At 44.6% G+C, this 22,408-nt stretch overlaps 1 protein-coding gene and 1 non-coding gene across 2 annotated transcripts in view; one reads left to right on the forward strand and one right to left on the reverse strand.

Annotated features, from left to right (window-relative positions):
- Nucleotides 1-996: 996 nt before the first annotated feature.
- The window catches only part of LOC119442442 (probable 4-coumarate--CoA ligase 1), a 92,838-nt gene continuing 71,426 nt past the window's right edge, over nucleotides 997-22,408 (reverse strand). Inside the window, exons 9-11 of the mRNA XM_049661679.1 lie at nucleotides 15,533-15,674; nucleotides 3,969-4,235; nucleotides 997-1,188 (exon numbers count right to left, since the gene is read on the reverse strand). Of these exons, the coding sequence (XP_049517636.1) occupies nucleotides 1,037-1,188; nucleotides 3,969-4,235; nucleotides 15,533-15,674 (561 nt within the window). The 3' untranslated portion in view covers nucleotides 997-1,036. The remainder of the gene's footprint in view (nucleotides 1,189-3,968; nucleotides 4,236-15,532; nucleotides 15,675-22,408) is intronic.
- On the forward strand, nucleotides 2,973-3,044 carry Trnat-cgu (transfer RNA threonine (anticodon CGU)). The gene has a single exon. It is a non-coding gene; the product is annotated as a tRNA-Thr (tRNA).

A 22,408-nucleotide genomic window follows, 5' to 3' on the forward strand; every position in this document is an offset into this window, starting at 1 on the left:
GGTAGGCAATGTAGCTACACATCGTATTGTCACAGACGAAACGCATCATGCATGAGGCGTGCAGTCCAACCGGGGTCCTCGTTCGCGTGTCCCGCTGGACACACTGCGCCATCTAGCACTGTCATTGCGAACTCTTCGGGTGGACTTTGACATACACGGCACGCTGGCACAGAACACCCATACAAACTAACGCCGGTGCGTGCGAACGCTGGGAATTGTTCGGTCGCTGACCGCGCCCATTCGTGGTGCCGCGCTGAAGTGTCGGACTGCTTAAAATCCCTATATAAGAAAAGTACCGCCATCCTTTGATCAACGCCGCTTCTCTCTCTCCTGCATCTTCGATTGGATGATGATAGCGCGCGCTTTTCACTTCTTTATATTTTGTTTTTGTTTTTCCGCCTCAGAGCCATGTTGAAAGTCCTCTGCGCAGCCGCAGTCGCCGGCGGCGGCGGCGGCGCGCGCCCGGCCTGAAATCTTCAACGTGGACTTTCTAGGTGCGCCACCGTCGACTTGCTTTCGAAAGCAAAACGGAAAGAAACAAGCGCTTTAGGAGAGGAGACGGCGGAGGAAAGAGTAGATGGCGGTACTTTTCTTATATAGGGACTTTAGGGCTGCCGTGCTTCAGACATCCGTGTGACGCAGGTTCGATTCAACGTAGCACCAGATAAATTCTAGAGGATTTTTCTTTCCCTGCAGAGTTAAGTGAAAGAGGTTAGATGCGGCCCGTACCCTCCCCCCCCACACACACACACATAAACACACACATACATACATACATACATACATACATACATACATACATACATACATACATACATACATACATACATACATACATACATACATACATACATACATACATACATAACAATGTGACCAGCACTGCCTGGCTTCCTGCTTTTCAATGGCAGTTTTGCGGGGAAAAGTGCGCTATATCTTTAGGAGTGAGGTCGGACTTTATTTATATCTTTATTGCGCAAATGTACAAATTGTGCCACACAACACAGAATAAATTATGACACGGAAACGACATGTTTCAGGCATCCAAACATCTCTGGTTGGCGCATCTGTTCTGCTGAATGTACAGCTCCTTGAGGGAACTTCGCGAATTCTTTTGGTTTCCAGTCAGCGGTATGCTGTCCATGAACTGTACACCACCGTACAGGTGCTTGTGGTTGGCAAAATTGGCTGAAAATAAAAAAAAATCAATTCTTGACTATTACAAGAAAACAATCTGTGTTTCACATATGTGGAACAGCCTCTACTTAAGCAAAATTTTGGTCATACGTTGCAAATCCGGGATGCAATCATGAATGAGTACGAATGAAAGCTTTCCTTCTCGCTGCTTCCTGTTCTATGGAACCATGTTTATGACATCCGCGACAATGCTGAATGCTGAATGAAGTGCCGTGAAGAGCTATAGCGGTTAAACAGCAAACCAAGTAAAAAAAAACAGCATATTTGCATCCGGCGAATAGCAGTCGGCAGGGGCTTCGCATCCGCGTCCCCTGCATGGAAGGTGTAAGCTTGCAAAGCAGTCGGCCGTCATTCAACCAATTCCACATGTGCAATTACAATGAACTGCGATGCATAATGCTTCAGAACTAGCATGGGCTCTAAGTATCTACTGTTCACACTTCTCGATGCTCAGGGTACGAGATGACTACTTATAAGTGACATATGTGTTGAGTAGGACTATTTAAGTGCGAAGCACTTTAGAGGCCCGGGCTGTCGGTGTGTAATGTGATCTCATGTCATGGTCACGCGCAGAAACAGGGTTAAAACAAGTGCAGAATTGATCAAAACCGGTTCAAAATAAACTACCATTATTCATAATAATTTAAAAGATAGGAATATTCATGAATAATTGAATTATTAACAGAAATTCGTTAAAATCGCTTCCAACTCTCATCAGAAAAGACTTTGGCTCCGTGTGCGTTCCCACCAGTTGTGCCTTAGCACAGGTGTCAAAACGGATCGATTCCTAAACACAAGGTAAACACAGGATAATACAAGTTTAACAAAAAGAAAAAAAAAAACAAGCGGAACACCAGCGAATCACTGCTTCGCACTTCCCCAGCTTTTGCCTTGAGTGGAACTGCATTACCACCCAGTTTACCAAGGCCACTGTCTCGGACCGGTACCCATTTTTTTATTTGGCTCCCCCTTCAGAACCAGTTCTCGAGAGTGCCGTGCGTAGTGCCGCATGAGTTCCCGCTGCGCAAGTGCAGCGTGGCATCTGCGCACCTCATAGCCCTTGCTTGCACCTCATAGCTAGGCACCTTCACGCATCTTGAATTGCCAAGCGACATGGCTGCTCGAGGCACTTCGCGGGCATTCGCTGGCTTCTTTCACGTTAGGAAAAACACTTTTATGTAGCACGTATTGAGCAACAGAAAGCTGTATTGGGAGTTTTCCATGTTGCTCTACAATTTTATCATTGACACTTTGATAATTAGGACAGTACTTCTCGACTTAGATAATTATTTGCAATTACCTAATTAAATCTTAGTAACGAAAAAATTATTGGCGGCTACTCCACTGTACCGGAAGCAATACGCACTAGGTTTGCTTCGCGTAACGGCGTGCCTCTGTTTTTAAACCGTGCTGCGTGATAGCTGGGACACCCTGTATATATATATATATATATATATATATATATATATATATATATATATATATATATATAGTTTGTTGGCTTGTGATTTTAAATCGGGCCCCTTGGTTCCCTTTATTCTCGTTCACTACATAACGAGGGTTCCAATCCGGCAACAATGATGCCTGTAGGTAGCGTATGTGGGTTTATTGACCAGTTGCCATCACCCAAAAAGATCACGTGCTCGTGACGCCTGCGGCAGAAAGGATGTTCCATATCCGCCTTATGGTTTGTGAGTGGTGACGCTGGCTAACACTCCCAGGGTTAGTTCTAGTTCTAAAACATAAATACCCCAGAAAGTGGATGGCAAAACGGTTCCGCGGTAGCTCAATGGTGAGAGCATCGCACGCGTAATGCGAAGACGTGGGTTCGTTCCCCACCTGCGGAGAGTTGTTTTTTCATAAGTACAAGTAATTTCCCTATGTTGTCCTTGGGGTTAGTGTTTGTTGGCTTCTGATGATATGCTTATGAAAGAAAATCGGGCCCCTCGGTTCCCTTTCTTCTCGTTCACACACACACACACACACACACACACATATATATATATATATATATATATATATATATATATGCAGCGCTCACGAGAACGAGGACTAAGAGAAAAAATGCGCGGGACATGAGCTTACATGCAACTTTTTAAAAGTATTCTGAGTGCGTTACCGCCATTTTTCCGTATAGGGTATGTTTCTAGCATCTTGTCGTGGACCCATCCCAGAGATTAAGTGGCTTAAAAATGCGGGCCGAAATATATATATATATATATATATGCGGAGCTTCACGGCGACCAGTGGTCCCGGGGACACATATCGGCCTGCATTTTTAAGCCACACAATCTCCGGGATCGGTCCACAATAAGAGGCTAGAAACACCCTATGCGGAAAAGTGGTGGTAACTCGCTCAGAATACTTAAAAAAGTTGCATGGAAGCGCATGTCCCGCGCATTTATTCTCTTAGTCCTTGTTCTCGTGAGCGCTGCACGAACAAAAAGATGGACGCATACCAAATAGCTCAGTTTTCAATCCTAATGCGAGATATTGCTCATTGGACGGTCGGCGCCAACTCCTTAACCAGTCTTCTTCTGTGATTTAAAATGTTATAAGCCTCCCTGCTTATGAAAGCAATCATTCCTTCTCTGCCAACAAAACCCAACACATGACTGTTTCCTTCCTCATCTAGCAGCGCGCTACCAAATTTGTGACACTTTAAGCACAAGCTCAAAGTGTCATAAGTTTGCCCGTCTGGCGTCGCTATTAGTCGTGTCATTTCATCCGCGTATGCGTGTTCAAACTCTTGGAGTGATGGGAATACATACCAGCAACAAGATTCTTTAGCCTGTCGGCCTCGCGCGCCTCTTCGTCGGGCCCAGGAAGGCGGCGCCGGGGCACCACGAATGCCCGAGGGGCCTCTCCGTACTGCGGGTGTGGCACTCCAACCACGATCACCTGTAGCACGTCTGGGTCTGCAGCCAGAAGCTCTTCCAGTTCAGCGGGAGCCACTTGCTGGTCCATGCATTTGATGAGCTCTTTCAAGCGGCCGCAGATGAAGATGCGGCCGTCGGCAGAGTAGTAGCCGATATCACCTGCGCTTAGAAAAAGCATAAAATTCCATTATGCCTGTTCCTGATTTTCTTTTGTAATTGTACTTAGTGTGTGTCTTCTTTCACTGTTTCTTTGACTAGTACACGAAGTTCTACTGTGGCAAATAATAGACACTGTGCAGACCATGCAAAATTTCTTTAAAAAACGTTTCCGTTTTTTACTCACAATCAAGTTACCCATGAACAAATCAAGGGAATGAGAAACTTCTTTTACGCACATTTTAACTTAGTCTTCGCTTTGTCTATTAATTTCCCATGGTCTTACTTGATCAGACAGGATCCCGTCATGCCTCCGATTTCATTAAAGTTATTTTGTGCTTTGTATGACGCTTTTTTTCTCGGAGTGGTAATGATTCAACAGGGCGTTGCATTTGAATAATAAACTTCACGATTACTTTGGCGGCTTGCACTATTATGAGATGAAGTGTGAATGAGGAGGTTGAAGTATTTTTCATTCTAAACGCTCATAGAAAGCTCACACAGATGCAGGTATACGTACGCATGGTTTGGTCTAATTTCGCCCGTTATTTCGGTTTTCTGACAGGCACCTTTAGGAGTTAACTCCGAGAAATGTGCCCTGTATACTTTGTGTTGTATGTGTTTTGGGCCTTGCTGTAATTATTAAACACGTTTTAAAATGATCCCTTACTCAATGTCCTCTGAGAGAAGCTGAATTTGATCTTAATAAAATTATTACTATAGAAGATCATGTTAGTTTACACGTTATATAACGACGCCTGCCTAACGCTTGCATAAAGGCGCAATCACATTGCCGATGTAGTGATTTTGAAGAGCTCTATGTAATTTAAAGGTGCAAAGATATTACTTGCTTTGTTGGAAAGCCCTGGCTCTCATGCACGTAAATCTCCAGATTAGCACCCTGAGGGGATATTCTGTATCGAGATCATACAAAAAACCATCTCTGAGAATCAACATGACACTTGCAACCGGTCGCTAGAAAGACTTCCTGGTTTGTAAGCATAAAACAGAGTATCGAACTGGAACTGAAGAAAAAACCGAAAAAATAACGTAATTTTTGCTTGAACTGGAGCTGAACCGGAACGTTACCATCTTTTTCGCTCAGGAGTGAAACCGAAAAGAAAAAAATAATGGTTTTCGGTTCAAGCTGGCCACCTTATCTGGAGCATTTCATTCATGCATTACCTGCACTTGTGGATCCACTATGCTACCTCATTTGCTTGACTACGCTAAACACCATCTTCCTGTGATTTTAGAAGAGGCCGCATCATGAGTACGCTTTTCAACGTATCGCGTCAGGGGGCAAGCATGTCAGTTTGTGGGGAGTATACACTCGTAAGTGTGTGAAATTGGTGACTGTCAAATAGCTATCTTTTGGCCGGAGACCTATGTATGATTGTTGAAATACAGAAGAGCTTCCTAGCTGGGTGGTGGCTTTTGATCGCACTTGTATGTAAGTTGAAGCAGGTACAATAGAAATGACGTATTGCTTGTGTCATGTACTTGCGCAACGTGATTTCTAAATCGAAGCTTTCTTTGGACAAATGTTTTATTTATAATAAACGGGTACAACCTGTGAGAATCTGGGTAGACATGGAAGTCGGAAGGCAAAGTAGTATAGGGCAATTTAAAATTGTGTGGACAAAAAGGTCTCACAAATGGATTCTACGAAAGTCCAGAATCTCTTTTCTGTGCTGGGGTTCTCTCTCTTGACCTCCTCAATTGCTGTTAACTTGCGGGAGGGAGGGCTGCAGGTAGCCTGCTTATAATATTGCGTCGGTGCTGGGTAAATGCAGTGCACTCCTGTACTCGAGGTGGAAGATGTCTCGCTTTCCGATGTTCTACCTTGAACAGCGATATTTTGATGTGTCTAGTCGCCTATGACAAGAATTCTTCCCTTTGGAAAAGAGTGACAGCCACACTGCAGTTAGAGCTGTGCCTGTGATTACTATCCTTGAGCAAACTTTGGCCGCTCGTGCCTATTCCGGCTGGACAGGATCCGGGGGACGAATTCACAAAGCATTTCGTTAGTAAGTGCTTTTCCCATTGGCTAACCCTCTTCGCTAATATGTCAAGCATTAGGACCGGCAGACTTTTTTTCTTCCAAACATTTCTAGCGCACGAACCTTTTGTGAATCTAGGACCCGTATTCGTGCGGCAAGGTAGTCCCTACGCTATTCGCAAGTCTGGACCGCAGAACTTTTTTCAGCGAGGTTATGCGGAAAGTGACAGTGACACATTGGGCACAAGAAAATCTCCACAAGTGTAATGTATAGGCTCGATCCCAATGGGGCATTTTCGACGCCATGTGGCATCCAACGTGGCCATGCGAACCGCCTTCACAGGGTACGACTAGGTGTTGTTTGCGACAATGTATTTTCATCGCACCCGACGCGTGGACTCGACAGTCCGTGATACCTGCAAATTACCTGGGACAGTCCCGCGCACACTTGTTGCTTGTCCTCAGTATGACTGAGCAGGCTGGGGAACTCTGCGTTTCTTCAATAAATCCGCCTCTCTCTCAATAAAGGTACGCTTCACATAGATTCCAGCATTGGTGTTGGATCTGCATTTCATAATTTGTAACTACTAAGTACGTGTGGGCTGAAGAACAACACCCGTAATCTTTCCTTGCAACTTAACAGCGACGTCAACTCCTTGTAGAAAATAAATTTATCCTTTTTTCTATAAATATTCTTCGGTAAATGAACATGAACCGGTTCGAACCTGTTTTCACCGTTTTTTTTTCATTCCGTAGTTGAACCGCAATTGAACTGTTTTGACTGGACTGAAACGAGAACCGCAACGAAAAACGTCTTGATTCGATACTCTGGTGTACCGCGTAACGCTATAGTAGAGGCTGACTTGCTGCCTGAAGCGCTAGCTGGCATATATCGAAGGGCAGCGTAGCCGGGTAGCAGCCGCTGGTGCTAGCGTAGCAGCAGTCGCCATTCTAGGTGATTTTGTGCTCGTGATCCGCCGCAGTCACCGAAATGGTTTAATTAGCGCATTCCGGGGCACTAAACAGCAACGGTGATGCCCACAAGGTGCTGTGTGATCGACTGCTTTGTGCTACATTCGCAACGTCTAGATCCCGCTCTTAGCTTTTCTTCGAATGTTAAACAGTGAGAAAAATGCAAGAGTTGCAAACCGCGTCGAGAAGTTAGTGCTTTTCATTTACCTCACTGTTCATTCGGGTTTGCGAAAAACACTTCGATGCTACGGATATTGCTCGTTTCCATCAGAACGTCGTAAAATGGAGAAGGTTTATAGCTGCAACACGATCTCCCAACACGCGTAGCTAAAGCAGTTATAAGAATAATTGATGCGCGTCCTGCATGCTTACCTGGTGAAGCATGAAATACCGTCTCAGTCTTTATCTCAATTGAATGAAAAGGTTGGTGAATTGGTATAATTGTAAGTTGTAACAACAGTGCAAGAAGACACTGACATGTGAATAGTATTTAAGCACAGTGATCAAAACAGGAGGGTGACAGTCGAAGCAGCTGACATCCCACGCAAAGGTACTGACTCCATTGGTCAAGCCTCGATATCGCTCTCGCAAGGAGAACTGGCATACCTTGACACCTCATTGTGAGGAGAGTACTAGCTGGTGACATGTACTTTTGCTTGTACACTTATTTGTAAATTATCTTGATTTGATACTGTGCGTATATATAATATTTTGTTGTGTATGAATAAACATTTCAGTGCCAGTCAGCTCTGTCGAGGTGGATGACCAGCGGAGCTCTATGTATGGTGATGAACTATATATTGATTTAAAGAAAGACACATACCGCATGAATTGCCATTTTCTACCGTTTTTAATATTTTGTCACTAAGGTGACTGTAGCTGTGTGGTCGCTATGGTAGACGGCCATAGGTTGCGTAACGACGCTGGAAAGGTTCTTCGCGAACGTCAAGTATATGCAGGACCAATGACGTATGCTGGGCCCACCGATGTTTGTATAGCACTTGTGCGTACTCCTGATGTGCGAGGCACTCATAGATGACGCCACTTCTGTGCGAGTAGAGCCGGCTGGTGGTTTCGGCAGCGGTGTAACTTGAACCCGGAGTGAACCCCCTCCCATATATATGCGTGGGTAGGCTCGGGAAGAAAGGACAGAAGACGGACGGCTACGCGCTGAGCGAGACGCCACATTCCAGTCTCCCCGTCTTACTTTTACCTAAATAACCACTGTTCCAGTTTCCCCTATCTCCGAAAAGCGTATTTAACACACTGAATGCCGAAACTTTTCAACAGAAACGCCAAGAACCACTTTCCGTCTGGCCGATACAGGTCTACGTTGAAATCACCCACAATTACGATGGACATGGACATAACTCGGCGTTAGCAGCATCTCGCCGCCTTCGCGCCCATTCTCGCTTCTGCTTGCGCCTTCATTCTTCGTAGACATGCTGTTCTTCTTCGGTCCGCACAATACGCGGCACTGAATTTTTTTCACAACGGAGCAAACTGTGTAAGAAGATGACTACGAGCTCGCGAGTAGTGGCATGAGCGTGTTCGCGTGGTTGCGCCGAGGACCGCCAACCAGCCAGCTGTAGAAGAAGACGATGGCGCTCGAGCCACTGCTGATGACGATAATTTTTGGTCTGCGCGCTCAGTCTATGCATGCAGCGACCCGCTGGAAACTAGCGTATAACAGCTCCGCTGTAAAACTTAGCTATGAGTCAGCGCTTGCGCCATGGTGTTCTACGTCTATCTGTCTTATTGTCTTGCACTTTTGTTAAAAATTGCCTTTATTGATTACGCTAATTGCGTAATATTGATTTGATTACCTAAATTTTTGCTTGATCTTGATTTACTACTGTGTGTCATTCTTCTCATTTTATTTATCCGCTTCAAATGCTTATAAGATGTATAAAGTTGTACTTGACTTTCATTTTTTTCTTTTCCATTTTTGAATTGGGCGATCAATCTGTTTATTATAAGTATAATATTTCATTTTCACATGTCTTTAAAGATGTTCTGCACTGTCATACTGCTGCAGCTGCTGCATGGGTGGCACGGCGCAGTCAGGCAATGTTTTTGACTTTAGCTGTGCCCCCTAGGACAATTTTTATATTGTCCTAAATACATCAATAAAGAAAAAAGAAAGAACTTGTTATAAATTTCTTGATTTGCTCCAGGCCTAAACTAATTGTTTTTTTAACATTGGTAGTCGTTCTTGTCATTTTGATCATTGATGAATAATAAATGCTTTAAATCGTGGCGCGTAGTGATGCAGTTCACTGGTATAAATGTAAAGCTTTGTTTTCGCTTCACGTTATGCATGCAGTAGTACAACACCAACAATTCGTGTTTTCCCTAGTTCGCACTACTCAGAGAATCGTGCACAAAGTGATAGCGGTGAGCACTAGCTTACGGTCTGCGCATGGACCCAATCGTTTCGCTATGAGCAAAACTTTGCCCATTGACGAGCTGTCCAAGAAGGGCCAAGAGCGAACACTCGGTTTACAACTGTGACATCACATAAAAAAGGGTCCCATGCCGTATAAATATTGTAGCGTTCCTATAACTAAAACGGCTAAATAAAAGACATAATCTCAGTGAGACGGGTGTCGTCCGCCATTTAATCTCACTTCTTCCTCTTCACTTCTCCCCCAGCCACCCTCTTCGTCTTCTTTCATGCATCCAGCGCAGACCGCTTCACTCTTCCGGACTTCTTTTGATTACACCTCCTGGTGTAATACTTGAATGTGTTCCCAATGGAAGCGCACTCCGTTTGACCGGACGCTCCAGTGTACCAGACGCTCTTCAATATTCCATGCTGGGATGCGGTCTTAACCACTTCAAATGGTCCGTAAAATTTGGCGTTAGAAGGTACAGTTCCTTTCCTTATAAGGACATAGTCTCCAGGTTGTATGTCCGGTATCTCGCTGTTGTGTCTCTTGTCAAAGTTTCTCTTCATGCGGCGCTTGTAGACCTCCTGTTCTTTTGCAGTTTTCTTGACTTCATTGAGTTGGAGGTTTTCTATGAGGCCTAGCTCACGATCGGCAGGAAATATGGGAGCTGTTCCCGAAGTGGCAAAATGAGGACTGCAGCCTAAACCAGTGGTGTACGATCTGTTGTGATGTTTCACAGCGGCCTCGAGGCAGCACTTCCAGCCACCTGCAAAGTCTGGATACATCTTCAGAAACTGCTTGACGTCTCGTATGGCTCGTTCCGCTAGGCCGTTTGCTGCCGGGTGGTACGGAGAGGAATACTTGATTGTTATCCCGTGCTCTTCTGCCCACTTTGATAACTTCGCACTCCGGAAAGCCGGCCCATTGTCGCAGACTATCGTCTTTGTGTGCTTAAAATATTCAGCCTTGAGGAGATCGATAACGCTGTTTGCATCTTCTTTACCAGCTTTAGCTGCGATCATCCTTGTGCACTCATCTATGGAAAGCAGGAAAGCTTGCGTTCGCTTGACTCCTTCCCCCTTCTTCTTGAGCTCCGCGAAATCCAAATGTATTACTTCGAATGGGACGCTTGAATATTCGGGGTTTGTCATAACGTCTGTCGACTGCTTGAATTTAACTTTGTTAACCTCGCAGAGGTGGCATGTGCGTATGTAATGGCTGACGTCGTTTTTCATGCCCGGCCATGTGAATCTCATGAGCAATTTCTTATATGTGCGCCAGAAGCCATCATGTCCGCCCGATCCAGGAGTGTCGTGGTACAAATGAAGAATCCTTTGAACCATAGTTGGTGGTACATGATACTTTCCTTTGATGAACTGGAGATCTTCGGTACCTTCCCAAAGCTTAGTATGATTGATTACTTCTGGATTTTCGCTTGATTCGTGTACAAGTAATCTAGATAGTGCATCAGCATCAGTGAGAAGCGGGCCAGGACGGTGCGAGATTATGAAATCAAACTGTTGCAGATAGTTGACCCATGTGGCAATGCGGCCTCTTGGTTGTGCCATGCTCAGAAGTTGAGTCAGTGCTTGATGGTCAGTGAATAGCTTGAATTTTGCACCTTCCAGGTAAGTACGAAAATACTCAACAGCTTTTAAGACGGCCAGAGCTTCCTTTTTTGTGGTGGAGTAATTGATCTCAGCAGGCTTCAGAGTATAACTATAATACCCCACAACGTGGTGTTTCGTTTGATCAGCTTGGGCTGAGGATTTCTGATATAGGACTGCACCGGTTGCATAGTGGGACGCGTCTGTGCTCAGTACGAAAGGCAGAGAAAAATTCGGTATTCGCAAGATCGGGTCCGACGATATTAGTTTTACCAGCTCACAATAGGCACTTTCGCACTCCTCTGTCCCATTGAAAAGGCATGTCCTTCTGGGTTAAACGTGTCAGACACCTTGTTCTCAGGGCATAGTCTTTGATAAACACCCGGAAGTGTCCTGCTAGGCCAAGAAAAACACGTAGGGAGTGCACTTCATAAGGCTTTACCAACTTGGAAATTCTTTCTACCGATTCTTGCTTAGTGCTTTTAGTGTGTCCGTCGAACACCTGCCAAGAAATACCACTTTTTCTTGAAAGAATGCACTTTTCTTTAAGTTGACTTTGAGTTGGGCAAGGCTTAGAGCGTGAAGAACTTTTGAAAGATGGCTATGGTGCTCCTCCTTGGTCTTTGAGTAGATGATGATGTCGTCAATGTATACATTGCAAAATGTGCCCAAGTAAGGTTTCAGAATGTCGGTCATAATCTTCTGAAACCACGCAGGGGAGTTTTTCCAACCAAATGGTAGGCAGTTGTACTCAAACAAGTCAAATGGGGTTATGAACGCGGTGTACTTTTTCGTCTCTTCACTTAGTGGAATCTGCCAAAAGCCCTTGCAGAGATCTATTCGTGAAAAACAATGGCAACCACCAGTTTCGTCAATGATGTCATCGATTCTCGGCATTGGATAAGGTATCAATTCCGTTTGATGATTGAGAGCACGGTAGTCTGTACAAAGGCGGAACGTTCCGTCTTCTTTTGGTGCTATGGTTATAGGAGAAGCAAATGGGGACACAGAAGGCCGGATGATACCTGCGTCCAACATTTCTTGCAACTCCTTTTTCAGCCACACCTTTTTATCTCTGGACATATTATAGGGGGCTCTACGAACCACTGTTTTATCTGCGAGCTCAAAAGGAACGACATGTGATTTCATCGCTGGAGGATAGCTGCCCTTGCATATAAGCTCTGGGTGCTTAGTCTTGATGTCTTCCTCGTTGAAAATCAGCGTTGATACGCTAGTTTCTTCACCAGGATCTTCTGTTTTTATATTGTCTTCGGCCATTACTTTGTCGTCCCAATAGAGGTTTATCTTCAGTTTCTTCATGTCTGGGCGGGACAAAAGAAAATCATAGGTGACATTGGGAATTGCCAATACGTCACTGGTAATAGAATGTCCTTGGAATTCAATAGCCAGTGTTATCCATTCGCTATGCATGGTCACTGACCCATCGTAGGCTTGGACACGCAACGTTCTACCAGCATGCAAACGACCGGCGTCCACTCGACTCTTGTTGATAATTGAGACAGAAGCCCCACTGTCAACAAGGGCCTTCACTTCAATGCCATCTACCTTAATGGGAGCATACAGTAAGCTTGACGACACCAAACACACGGTCTCACAGTAGCTCTTTTTTGGGGATTTTGATTCACCGCAGTCAGTTTATGTGGAAGTAGTCCGTCGTGAACTACAGTAAATGGTCCTTCACCATCATCACAGTCATGATCGACGCTTCCCAGGTGTTTGCTTATCAAGCTTTCTTCACGCTCGGATGACGGCAATGACTCTAGATGTTCCCTCAGGTTATGAGAATCAAGTTGTTCTGTTCTGCCGCCTGGTTGTCTTCTCAATGGAACTGTTGACACTGTGGTATGTAGAAAGCTCAGAAGGTCATCAAATGTTCTTAGACCTTTCAGCTGGACTTGACTACGGATTTCGATACACAACCCTTGCGTTACCAAAGCTACAACTGCACGAGACGCTAGCTTCGGTTCTGCAGAATACAATAGGCGACGCTTCTCAATACAGTACTCAAGCAGAGAGCCACATGTATATCTGAACCGCAGTGCAGCATCCCATCTTTCTACCTCGTTGCCTTGGAAAGCAGCTAAAAAGTTGCTTTTCCACAGTTCCCAACATGTTGGTTCATGATCAATTAGGTGCACATCATACCACTTTCTGGCGATAGCGCTCAAATAACGGCGCCTATTCAAAATCTTGGTGTGGTCGGAGCGCCACATATTCTTGTCACAGGCGTACTCAAAAAACCACAGCCAGTAGTGCACACTTTGCGAGTCTCCTTCAAAAACATCTGGCTCTACAATATATCGTGCTGATTTCTCTTGATGAAGCGTTTGGACAAAAGTTCTCATTATTTCACTTTGTTGCATCGTTTGCCTTTGCAGTTCTCCTATAACAGCCAAGACCAGGCTCACCTTCTCGGCGGGAGTTTTCTCTTTGAGGGTGCCGCGGCGTATGGGTTCCAGAACGAGTTCGCTCAGTGTCTGGAGCTGTAGGTTCACTGTCACCGATCCTGTTTGCACCAAGGCTTCGCGGCTGATTGCAGCTTCTTGCAGCACCACGTTGATCAGCCCGGTAGAACTAACTTCGCGAGGAAGGTCCGTCGCTGGCTCACCGTGCACTTGGTATCGGGTGAAAACAACAGACTCCGATGACGCCTGGTCGACGAAAAACGTCACCCACATGTCTGGTCTTCAGAAGCTATCGGCTGCGCCAAAATGTAGCGTTCCTATAACTAAAACGGCTATATAAAAGACATAATCTCAGTGAGACGGGTGTCGTCCGCCATTTAATCTCACTTCTTCCTCTTCACTTCTACCCCAGCCACCCTCTTCGTCTTCTTTCATGCATCCAGCGCAGACCGCTTCAAATATAAATTCAGAGGTATTACGTGGCAGAACCACAATTTAAATTATGAGGAATGCCCATAGTGGGAGACTCAACATTTTTATGAACTGGGATCGTTTACGCACACAAACATTTAACTACACAAGCGCTTTCGCATTTCACCCTCACCTTAAAACGGCCACCTAGGTTGGGATGCAACCCGCAACTTCTCGCTGAGCAGCGTAACGCCATAGAGACACTACTACCACCCCCCGGGTTTTCGGCATTACTTGATACCGGCCATTTCGCCATTAACTATCAAATCGTACACGGGCACGGGATTCAATCAGCAGCCGCAGCCTCAATAAGCTGATTGCACAGCCGACACACGATGATGATGATGATGATGATGATTTATTGACACCCCCTTTGAAATGGGGCGGCGACAAATAGTCACCTAGCCTGCTTGATTTAATCAGGTATACTATACATGTTCTTTATCTAGCATTTTTGTATACCTCTCATTATTTTTATTTTTCAAAAATTTACCTTGTACCACTGCCTATGATTTTAAGAGATCAGGTCGTATCCATCTTTTCCCTGCTTTTTTTCCACCAGTACTCTAATCGTCTCTTGCTGATCTCTACGGCTGATCTGTTTATGTTTCCTTCCACTTTAAACCCAAGCGCTTCTGGGAGTTGCACGTTACCTACGGTTCTCGCTGGGTGGATCCCGTCGCATTCCATTAGGATGCGCTGAGTGGTCTCTGGATCTTTACTGCAGCATACACATGTCTCATCTAGTTCCGAATATTTGTTCCGATATGTTTTCGTCCTTAGGCAACCGGCTCGACCCTCAAATAGCAAGGCACTGCTCTTTGTGTTATCGTACAGATTTTCCCTTCTAATTTCTTGATTGACACACGTCAATCAGTGGTTGCGCCCCTTACGGCCGTTTCTGTCCCTAAGTCAAACTTCGGCGGGGAGTTTCATGACCAGTACAAAGGAATTGAAGGATTCTGGCTATACTAATCCTCTAGAGCGTAAAAGCGCTAAGATTTCATTGGAGGACCCACTATACCATGTGGCGTTAACCCTGGTTGAGCACTTGTTGGCTTGGTAATATACATTTGGAACAGTTAAATTTCCCTGCTTGAGGAGTCTGCAGACTTCATATCTAGTTGTGTGCAAGATCACTTCATCCTTAAAGCATGTGTTTTTAAACTAAGAGTGAAAGTGTAGAAGTAACCTGTGCGTGTCTATCCACTTTTTTATGTTATTAAGACTTTGTGGGCTGTACAAAAGAACCAGTCTTTGTATATGTATTTATTTTTCTAACAGTAATTATTGATACAACGTGCAGCTGAAATACCTACGTTTGCTGTGTTACTCTTTTTTTTATCCTTCGAATTCTTTGCCATGAAACAATTTAAGCTAGCTACTGATTGGAGTGAAACACAATAACGAAATGTAAAGGGCATAGTACCAGTGCGAACAAAGCCGTTCTCATAAGCTTCTGAAGTCTTTATGTCGTTCTTGAAGTATCCCTTGAAACAGTTTGGTCCTCGCACGCATATCTCCCCTTGCTCGTTCGGACCAAGAGTTTGACGACTCTCGGGATGCACCACCTGCCAAAAGGGATAAAACAACGTTATTAGACAGCTTTAGTTTAACGTTAGCGTAATAGCGGGGTTAAGGGAAATAGCGTTACCGTTCCGCAAACGAACTTTGCGGAAAGATAGTTTTAGTATAGCGTGGTAGCGCAGTTTATGTGCGGGACGCTATTTCATTCCGCTTTGAATTTCGCAAACATAGGGCACCTAGTAAGTAATTCTATCTGTGTGTGCATGCGTCCGGAAAGTGCGAGAGGCAGCGCAATGGAAGCCAGGAGCGCGTCCTATTTGTACTTCCCATGTCTACCGATCTGCTGCGAAACAGACAAGCAGTACAAGCTTTCTACCATAGCCTCTGAAATTTTTCGATCTCATAGGCTGTATGCCGTCCTCGCGCCTATTTCCCGATTACGAGGTAGCGCTCGTATCTCGGAAATATCAAAGCCCCTCTCAATGTAAAGCAGCGCCAACCACTTCCCTCCTCTTCCATTTCACGGTACCGCTCGGCGTGGCCAGCGCGATCTCGACAGTGGCGCCGCCCATGTTGGCCCTGCCATACCAGGCGACGGTTAACGCGCTGCCAGAGAAGATCCGCGGAAATCTCCGATCGCGCCCTGCGGAGCAGTTTTTGAGGCGAGATTTTGCTTCGTCAGTCGGTAACTAGCCTTGATAATGCTGTTTTGGCAGCAGCAACGCGACGATACGAAACGGCTCATTACCAAGTGTGCAGCAAGCTTTTGCGCTCGCCGGATGGTAAACAAAAAAGCATTTTGCTCTCGTCTTGTCGGTTACGGCCATGGAAGGCGCAGCAGCATGCAATAACAATGAAGCTCTTGTCCCTAACACGTTTGATGCGTTGCGCGTACAGCATTTTCGTCGCACAGGTCCTAGCATGGCGGTCGGAGCGCGCTGGAAAGAAAAAAAAATATACAAAAGCGCAACACGAGATTCCACGTGACACGGATTGGCCAGTGGTGGAGCGGAGGAGGCTGGGACGACAGAAGGAGGCGAGGAGGAAAGGCCGCGGCGAGCGCGGTGGCGGCAATATCTAAGAATGGCACTACTTTGGTAAGATTGAGGGGCTTTAGGAGATTTCTGTCGTTAGGTTTAAGCGCGTTCGAAACTAGAAGCGATCTCCAAAATTCCTAAAGGTTATGCATAATACTATGTTGTCGAAGCGGCCTGAGACTAAGCAAAAGCCCTTTCCACACTCATTTGCGACGAACGAAGTGAGTTCTATAAAAACAACGCCAAATTCAGTTCGAAGCGGGCGGCCGGGACCGCCGCCATCTTTTACGTAAACTACGCAAACCACCCAAAGAAAGTAACGTTAAATCTGAGAAATAGCGTGCGTACGCTAAACAGTATGGGTCATTTAGCGTTCTGCGCATGCGCATTTCGACCCGCTATTACGGTAAGCCCTCTATTACGGTAAACACGCTAAATCAAAGCGGCCTATTGCTGTCAAACACTACCACATTGCTTTGAATGTCGCGTCTCAGGTAGCACAATTTTGAATTAACACGTCGTGTTCATATATAGATGGTTTGCCTTGATCGCTTTTTAAGACCGAACAGTACGTTTAGAAGATGTCATCTCTTCGAGAGGTTTAGTCCCGAAAAATAGTGCGTCTATAAGACGGACATTGCAAGACCAGCTCTGTCTGATAACACTAGTAAACGAATAAAAGCCGCATTATCCGTTGTCCTTTTATTTTCGCGCCCATTGTGCCGGGGAACGTTCTGGTGGGAAGATACGTGACTGCATGAATAGAGCCAGCATGTATACGCATGCAGTAAGCTAAGCGGCATTGATATCAGTTGAATGACCGCTTTGACCGCTTTCCTTTTTTTAATCATGTCCTGCGTGTCACAACAGATTGAGTTTGTGCAGAAGAAATAATTTTGCCGCTTTGCCCTAGCGCCAAAAAGCCGGCGCAAGAGCACCTAGGGCAGTTCCATCCTATCTCAAACACTCACAATGGGAGGCATCAATCAAGAGGCAACACCTCGGAGCTCCGAATCAAGAGTATTACATCATTGCTAGTATAGCCGGAAACACTGCTAATGAATCCACACGCAGATGCAACTAATCGTGAAGTTTCAGTGACCTATAATGCACCAGTAGACAACGCCAGGAATGACAGCTAGTCTCCCTTCAGTAAAGTACGTCGATACCGGTGAATCACTTTCAGCATCAGGCTCGGTGAATAATCCCTATGGCTCTTCTATAGTAACGTTCTAGAATTACCTCATCTACATTCTTTTTTGTGACTACCATGTTGTACCCATTGTTTTTGTATTTTTTCCATGAAGGCAATCGAATGCGTTTCAAGTGCATAACGATTATATGCTTAGGTCTTATTCTTTTGTTCTGGAGTGCTTATCTGTGTTGAATTGTAATTTAAAATACTTTTGTATAATAATGTGTGTTATTGGACCGAAATATTCAATGGGAAACAATAAATGCTTTGTATCATGCTTATTTTTCGAAGTTTTGCTTCTTATTATTTCTACATATAATGCCCCGTATTATGCTTATTATTGATTTATTCTCTCTAATTGATATATTCGAAGCGACTGACACAAGCACAGACTTCTTACTTTATTGGAGAAGGCTCACCTAGCATAGTTATAGGACGCAGCTATCACAGAAAAAAGGTCATTATTTTTCTTTACACAACCCGCGACTGCATGTTCTAATCAAAAATGCACAAATCAAAACTAGAGGGAAGAGCTTTCGCACAGCTAAATGCAACGCACGCCTAACACAAATAATTTCGCACACCATGTTCTAACGCAGGCGCGCGCACCAACGAAAACAAAAAGAAGGAAAAGTTTAATATCAGTGAGATACCCTGGCCTGGATGAAGCCAAGAGCACAATTATTCACAAAAAAAAAGTCAGTAGCCCGGTCAAAAAGCACCTTCAAGGAGCAAACAACAAGAAAAAGCCTTATAAGCAATGACATGTGTTACACTAAATGCACATGGAGAAAGATGCGGCTACGTCAGCACAACAAATTAAAAAAAATACTAGACGACATGGGGCAAAAGCTCAACAACAGGTTAAATAATAAAAAAAACGGCCTGCTAAGCAGAAACAAACACAGCTGTGAAAAGGATCCCTAAAGAAAACCATCTAAAAACTTTGGCTCCTCCGGGGACAAGGAAATCGTAGGCATGCTCACGCATTTGTCCGAAGTAATAGCGTTAAGAACGGTTTCTATTATAAAGCCTCTAGTGAACGTGATGCTCCACACAAAAACTTCGTACTGTCGTTGTGCCACCACAGCCCTTACAATTGAAAGCTAAGTGGCCTCCAGAGCTATTGTTAACGAATAGCTTAATGACCGGGTGCGTGAGCACAGCATACTCGTTAACAATAACTGCTTGCCACGGGATACGAGGTATAGAAGCGTTACATTTAAAAATGAAAGTGTCGCAAGAACATACATGACACACGCGCACGCAGCTGTCAAGATGTCACAATGATCACAAAACTTATAGAGTTAGCAGTGCTACGGTCTGCCCTAGTTTTATTGCGATAGCAATTATTTATTTATTTATTTTCATTTATTTATGCAATATCCACAGCACCTTTGCAGGCATTACAGTGGGGGGAAATACATATCAAGCGGATTCACGCTCCATTACTTACAAGTACACAATATGGTACATAACGTAAGCATAATGTTCAAAGAATAACAGTCACTATACGCATGCAGAGAGAAAAAAAGGAACATAAGTAATGCCGCATCAGTTCAACAAGGCATAAAATGTATCATTGGATATTACATCAACTATTGACGATGGTAGCCTATTCCACTCCCGTATAGTTCTAAGAAAAAAAGACATCCTGAATAGTTCTGCGTGGCAAAATATTTCTCGTACTTTATGAGTGTGGTCACCTCGAGCTGATGCATAATGAGGTTCAAGTATGTACCGTTGCCCGTCTATGCCAATTGTTGAATGAAAGATACTATGAAAAAGCTTTAAACGAAGTTTTTTTCTGCGATTGTCAAGAGATTTCCATTGTAAATTATTCTTTGCTTGTGTGGCGCTAAAAGCAAAACTATAATTTCCAGTAACAAATCTTGCAGCTAAATGTTGTATTCTTTCAATGCGTTCCTTGTCACCAAGCATCGGTGGGTCCCATACCTCGCATGCATATTTTAAGCCAGACCTGACGAACGTCTTGAAGAGTAGCTCTTTAGTAGCCATACTGAAGTTTTTAGCGTTGCGCCGTATAAACCCTAATACCTTGCCTGCGTTTGCTATTATATGATCAACGTGACGATGCCATTTTAAATCAGTGGTAAAATAAACTCCTAGGTATTTATATAAGGACACCCGTGACAATGCAATGTTATCTAAGGTATACTGAAACAAACATGGTTTTTCTTCTTACTAAATGACATGATAACCGTCTTATCTAGATTCAAATTCATGTTCCATTTACAACACCGCTGAGCAATGCGGCTTAGATCACATTGTAATATTCGGCAATCACCTTCACAACTAATAGGCCTATACAAGACGCAATCATCAGCGTATAGTCTCAAATGCGACAGGATTCCTTCACCGATATCATTGATGAATAAAAGAAACAAAAGTGGACCCAGAACTGAGCCCTGAGGGACGCCAGAAGTGACCTCTACTCTTGATGACTCAGAAACATTAAAAACTACGTATTGTTTGCGCAGTCTTAAGTAATCGGCAATCCATGCAATAACTTGTGCATTAATACCGTAGGTATTAAGTTTCTCAATCAACAAAGAGTGGGACACAGTATCGAATGCCTTCCTGAAGTCTAAAAATATACAATCTATAGAAAATCGTTTATCCATAGCACTGGTAATATGCGTGAATTCAATTAGTTGTGTTACGCAAGACAAATTCTTTCTAAAGCCATGTTGAGAGGGATTAAATAGGGAATACAGATTCATATGTGCTACAATACTCGTGTATAAAATGTGCTCTAAAACTAGCGACACTCCAGGTGCGTTTCTGCTGTCGCCGTCACCGGGAAGTTTTATATAAAGTCCAAGGGCGCTAAAATCTTTTCCGCGCGCCTTAAGTTGTATGTGCTAGTGAAAGCGTGCAAGGGTGAGCCGACGATCGCGGCTCAATCTCCCGCAAACAAGGGAGGGAATAGGGAAGGAAGCGCGTCGTCTTCCAGTCGCGCGCAACGCTCCTGAGAGAGGATAGGGAAGTGGGGGGGGGGGGGGGCTTCTACTTCGGGCGGCCCGAGTGGCCGCTCGTCTCCGCAAGGTTGGGGATGGGGGACGTTCTACGCCACGCAGGTCTACCCGGTCCGCTGTATCTTGAAAGCCATCTGTGGTGGGGACAGAGTCCGCCCTGCGCTGTGTTTACGCTGCTTAGTTCCCGTTGATGCGAGACGCAGCCCGCATGTCAATTCGCTCGCTGCTGCTGCCGCGTTTCCTCACTCCAGCGTTTTGACAGCGAGTTTCCGTGGTCATCGAGTGAGATGTGTTCCGGTTTGCTTGTGCGCGCATGACACCGTGCTTGTTAATTTAGTTAGTATGCCTATGTTTACAAGTTGATACGGCCAATAAAACTACTATCCTTACTTCGTATAGCTGTTCACTAATTTGCTATCACAATCGATGCTTTGCCTTTCGGGCGAGACTGCGAATTTTTGCTGAATGTACACATTTATGTACGTTTTGCGAAGGTATAGCTGTCTTAGGAAGCCATCTGTCCGCTATCAGCTGTGCGATGTGAGCTGGAGCGAACCAACGCCGGAGGAACTTTATCTGGCTTTGAATAAATCCTGTGTAGAGCTTTGCTTCTATCAGAAACCGCTACAAGCATTATTGTCCAGCCAGATTGCTAACTACGGTCAGCAGGCAGTTTTTACTTTGAGACCATGAATTTGAATGTTTTACCTGCGACAATATTGTTCGAGATCGCCGAGCTCACGTTTAAGCTGCTTCAACTCGCTATAGTGCTCTATTTCTGCTCCATCTTTTAGACATCAGCGATAGTCTTTGCATGCTTTGCGGAAGTCTGAACTACTACAATCTAGGCTTCAGCCTTCGTTTCTTGTAACAGATGGACACGGCTATAGATACCTTTGGTGCAGAGTTGCGGCCCTAACAGCCATTCAGAAATGAATGTCTTTATCATCAACTTTGCGTACCGATGGTGATCCTTCCACGCTAAGGATGTCTGGCTGACAACAGGACACGGCTTCGCTTTGGCGCAGAGTGCGCGGAGTGAATAAATCGTAGACCTGAATGTTCTTTGCAATGCATAATCCCACATGGCATACACTAGTAGCCTGAATCTGCGACATGAGTGTGGCGTTCCAGTCACGTAGCCTGATTTCACTGGTTATATCAAATAGACAAACCAATCGCGGCTGCTTAGTCAATTTTGCTGCATGGCCGCGAGTGTCGTCACATCAGAAAACAACTACAGAATACTGTAAAACTTTGCTATAACCATGTTGAAGGGGAGCCGCTTTGACTTTGTTATATATCTATTAATTCGTTATAGCCAATTTGGGCATTACCACGTTTGACTTTAACACCTTGTTTAGAGCATAGTACTTCCGGAGATGCGGTACCGTCACCGTTTTTTTTCCTAGCGTCTGCACTTCGTTGCGTTGCCAGCTTATCTCGCCAGCTGTGATTGGTGCACAGGTCTATTATGGCCTTTCTGGTAGATTCAAAACACCAACATGACAGAATTTGACAACGTGGTACAATTTTAAAAGTTTCTA

The sequence above is a fragment of the Dermacentor silvarum genome, chromosome 1 (genome assembly GCF_013339745.2).
Source record: "Dermacentor silvarum isolate Dsil-2018 chromosome 1, BIME_Dsil_1.4, whole genome shotgun sequence".
NCBI classification, from domain to species: Eukaryota; Metazoa; Arthropoda; class Arachnida; order Ixodida; family Ixodidae; genus Dermacentor; species Dermacentor silvarum.